Below are 4,781 nucleotides of genomic sequence, written 5' to 3' on the forward strand. Positions count from 1 at the left end.
TGTGTGTGTGTGTTGAGAGAGAGAGAGAGAGAGAGAAGAGAGAGAGAGAGAGAGAGAGGGAGGGAGAGACATCAAAGGTGTTTTTTTCTAAACTCCACAGTATGCATTGGTCTTTTCAAACATTTTGTATTGAAAGCATTGGTCTGCAATTACTAATGGCATAGCCAGCACAGCTTATTAAACGTCCAGATAGTCTAATATTCATGCAGATGTTGTGAGCTTTAAAAGCCATGATGAAGTACATATATGTTTCATCATTTTTCTTGAAAGTGTTACGTTAATTACTATAATCTTCAATGGAGATGGCATTGGCTCTCCCAGAAATTCTATCTGCGCTCGAAAACAATATTTCATTCTTTTTTTTAACACAATGCAGCGCACACAATGAATTTCCAGAAGTTCCAATAATATCACTCTCACTATTAAATAGACTTTGTGGTTCTACATTCTCTATTAACAGAATGGGCCTGTATCAGTCTACCGATATCGTGCAACACTGCAACTCCCATATTCTTAACTGGATTGGACATGACCTACCGCACATTGTGCTGGCATGTCACTCCAAATATATATTAGCTACATGCTCCAAGGGTCAATTTAAGCTACAATTTGTCATCACAATGACTACTACAGTCAGATCGACACGCATATAGAATGGTGATCAGTCACAATTATAATGATGAACCAAGATCAATCCCATGTGCTAATATGAACCTACTGTTCATACATGGTGCATTTAAAATTGGATCCATCACACTTGTGAGAAGAAGAAAAAAACCCAAAAAGAACTGAAACACCATCCCCTACACATGCCAGTAAAGTCCATGATATTCCATGGGTATCTATCTAATTGATGGCCAGTACTTAAGGTTAATTAGAAGACACTGCGAAGTTGATTCAAAACTTTATGAGAATGTTTGCTATAAGTAGAAACTAAGAAACTTATAGTAACCAAATATTGGTAAACACAGCCAGACGCAATATCAAACAAGACACTTGGACTGAATTCATAATATCATGAATTCATGATAGTTTTTTTAAATATTTCAAAGATAAATTGTTCGAGAGATCGAGAGAGAGAGAGAGAGAGAGAGAGAGAGAGATTAATAGCTGCATTTCATGTAAGACTGATGTAGGGGAAAAGAATCAACACAATGCAAAGGCTGTAACTCATACCTGGTTCATTCTCCAGCCATCAGACAACAGATTTTTCTGATTTTCTGTAACATCAAACACGTAACAGTCATTAACAGTATTACTTTATCTATTTATTCTAAGAACCATTTATTCTAACTATAATTTTATTATTAAGCTATCAAAAAATAGAGTAGCTAACCTGAATCAACAGCTTTGATTTCCCTCGTTGTAGCATCAGCTGACATCAAGGGTTTAATAAAGAACTGAGCAAACCTGAAATATAAAACACGCAACAGCACTATAATTAGTTTCTAAAATTCCAAAATGAAAAATAGTAACCAATAGAAAGAAAAGCATAATCTACCTGTCCAGAGCCTCATCAAAACCATCAGGATTAATGTCAAAATAATAGTTGGTGTGTTCAGAAGCTGTGAAAGCATTTGTTCTTCCTCCATGCTGTGCATCAAGAACATTAGCCATAAGGAAGTTGAAACAACATAAATAAGTATTTTAGGCTGACAAGTAGAAAAATGACAAAAGAACATGATATGCACTACAATACATCATTAACAATAATTTTCGTGATTATGTACTTCTATAATACCAAAAAAATATATAAATAGAGGAGTAGACATTCTTATGGAAGATGGCTTCTCACAACAGTAAAATAAAAAAAACCAAAAAAAAACACCACAGCAAGAGGATACACATAATAATATCTTACTCAGCTGTGATACTCAGACTGGAGATTCCATAAGGGTGAGATTGATAAGTAAGCATTTGAACAAAGTATATATCTTACAATATATTAACAAATTACATATCTTCAGTATATCTGTTCCAGCTACAAGTACGATCCATCAATAAGGACATGAGTGGCTTAGGAGGATTTTCAAAATTATGACCATGCTATTTTTTTTTCTTGGGGAGTCCTGTATAATTGCAAGAATTTTTTAGTGTAGGCGTTTTTTTCTTTGCTTTCTATTGTTTTAACTTCCGCTACTTTCAACAATTTCAGACAACAGTAACATAAAGTGGAGAGGATGATAAAACATAAAGGGTGAGATCGCAATAAGCTGAAAAGACACGAAAACGGCTGAATGCTGCTGCAGAAACAAGCTGAAAAGGCTCAAGTCCCTGTGAAGTTTGAAAGTTACCTCGGTGATGTACTTCGAGTAACTATCCTCCAAAGGGTACTTCTCACTAGCATAAAACAGCATATGCTCTGCAAGAAAACACTTGCTTTATTCAAAAACAAAAAAAAAGGATTATGCATTGTAACTCACTGATTTATAACCGACAGTAAGAAGTTCAAACATCTCTCTAACAAAGACACCAGAAGCAAAAGTGGTAAAGACACCAAAAAGGGTTGCAAGTGTTGAAATATTTTATACGAAACAGAAACATATGCATACATACATAGCAAGTGAAATTGCAATAGACACCCAAATACAAAAGCACAGTAGTAAACGAAAAGTAAAAGTTACCAAGGAAATGGGCAAGGCCCTCCAGGCCATCAGGGTCGCTGAAGGAACCAACACTGACATCCATGGAAGCAGCACACTGGGAATAGAAAACAGATTTCAGTATTTCAATAAAGAGAATATATGAAAAACCTAAAGATAAGATTGTAGATTCATGAATAATAATGAAGAGAGAAAGAAGAGTGTATGCCTTGTCAGTATCAGGATCGCTGATGAGAAGGACTTCAAGGGAGTTAGGGAGAACGATCCTTCTGTATTCCCTCTTGTCCGTACGGGCTTTCAGAATGTCTTCCTTCCCAACAGCCATGTCTTATAAGGTTCCTTCTTTCTGTGTCTTTGTCTTCGATCAAATACAACACCGCGGGAGAGAGAACCAGAGAGAGAGAGACTCAGAGACACCCAGAATAGACTTTGGTGGTGTGCGCTTCTCTAATTTTGAGATGAACACAGATCCTGTGCGGTACGAGTTTGTTTCTCCTACGGTAGACTCGCCTATTTTTCTCATATTGTCTTTTCTTTTTTTAGTTTTCTGAACTATATTAATATTGGGGTTATAAGACCAAAAATAAACCGAGTATTAGATGGCATTTGGTATTATTTTCATGATTATATTTGTATTTTTAAAAATAAAAATGAGATAAAAATGCATTCGATGAGACATTTTTCAAAAGGTGAAAAATGAAAAATGTTTTATAAGGAAAAATTGAAGACATCAAATTAATGTTTTTACGTTTTATTTTCCTATTTCAAAGATAAATTTTTATTTTTTTAAAAATAACTACCGAATGCATTTTTCAAATTAGAAGTTACAATCTCATTTTCATATTTTTATTTTTAAATATTACTTTTGAAAATCTTTTTTAAAAAAAAAAATTAACTGAATAGGTCCTTATATAATTTGTATTTGGTTGAACTGAACCAGACAAATCATTATGTTATGATGTGTGTCGTGTTTGTTGGTTGTGAAGAACTGAAGAACGATAACGAGTTAATACCAATCATGGTGAATTGATACATAATGAAATCGATATGCTTCAATTTAAATAAATAAAGATAATTTTATTATAAATATTTGTTTTAGGGAAACAAACAACCAATTTCATATCTAGCAAGCAGTACCAAGATAGCACACCTCTTAGTGTTGACAATAAAAGGTACTAGCCTTAACTAGACTGAAAAGCCAAAATAAACATACCTTATCAATGCGGTTTGAAGCACGTTATTTCAGAAACAGAGTAGGCATAAAAGCAGTAATAAAGGGCAACGATGAACCTCTGCTCTGTGACCGATTCTTCTCAAAGGAAAAACCAAAACACCATGTCTCCCTTCGGTAAGGAAGGAGGAAGGACTAAAAATGACATAACCAAAACCATAAAACTATAAACAGCTTAACAACCCAAATAGAGCATAATGCCCAGCAAAAGGCCCAATCCAGTGATCCCAAGGATCTAATCCGGTCTTCCAACACTCATTCAAGATCATAACACAAAAGGCCCAATACGAAAATGATTAGGGCACCTAAGCCCATTATCCATAAACAATGCCCAAACGAAACCCCAGCCCAGAAAAGGTAGGATTCCACAACACCTGCCTCCCGTACCAGCTTGCCTCCGCTGCCGTTAAATTACCGTCAATCCCGAAAGGGTCGCCAATTCCAGTTTCGCTACCATCCTATATGGGAAGGAAGTTACGGTAGGAAAACCACCAATTCCTCGGTCATCCAATTCTGCACCACCATCGATGCCCTTCTTACGGCGCTCGTCAATACTAGCACCACCATCGCGAGCACAAGGTCATATCTCCACAAAAGGTCCACCCACATTCTAGCCCTTGTCGGCAACCCACATCATCGTGAGATAAAAATGTTTGTCACTGCAGCAAGGAGAGCATCACCCAATTTGAAGCATCCACTGCTCTCTAAGCCAGCCCTTTCGAACCTAACCTGATCCAAGATCTTGACAGACGTAACCGATTCAACGCCACCATCACCACTAACACCGGCGGCGATGGAACGAAGGCAGATGCCCAGATTAAGGGAATTCCGTTCCATAAGCCTGTAGGCACCCACATATTCACATATTTAAGGAGGGAGAGAGAGAGAGAGGAGGAGAGAGAGAGAGAGAGAGAGAGAGAGAGAGAGAGAGAGAGAGAGAGACGACC

General features: G+C 36.7%; 1 protein-coding gene across 1 annotated transcript in view; it reads right to left on the reverse strand.

The window, feature by feature from the left end:
• LOC101297565 (zinc-metallopeptidase, peroxisomal-like) overlaps positions 1-2,998 on the reverse strand; it is a 14,210-nt gene extending 11,212 nt beyond the window's left edge. The window contains exons 1-6 of the mRNA XM_004304338.1: positions 2,812-2,998; positions 2,625-2,700; positions 2,295-2,362; positions 1,502-1,593; positions 1,337-1,410; positions 1,177-1,220 (exon numbers count right to left, since the gene is read on the reverse strand). Coding sequence (XP_004304386.1) covers positions 1,177-1,220; positions 1,337-1,410; positions 1,502-1,593; positions 2,295-2,362; positions 2,625-2,700; positions 2,812-2,928 — 471 coding nt within the window. The 5' untranslated portion in view covers positions 2,929-2,998. The remainder of the gene's footprint in view (positions 1-1,176; positions 1,221-1,336; positions 1,411-1,501; positions 1,594-2,294; positions 2,363-2,624; positions 2,701-2,811) is intronic.
• Between the last annotated feature and the right edge of the window lie 1,783 nt (positions 2,999-4,781).

The sequence above is a fragment of the Fragaria vesca genome, linkage group LG6, assembly GCF_000184155.1.
Source record: "Fragaria vesca subsp. vesca linkage group LG6, FraVesHawaii_1.0, whole genome shotgun sequence".
NCBI classification, from domain to species: domain Eukaryota; kingdom Viridiplantae; phylum Streptophyta; class Magnoliopsida; order Rosales; family Rosaceae; genus Fragaria; species Fragaria vesca.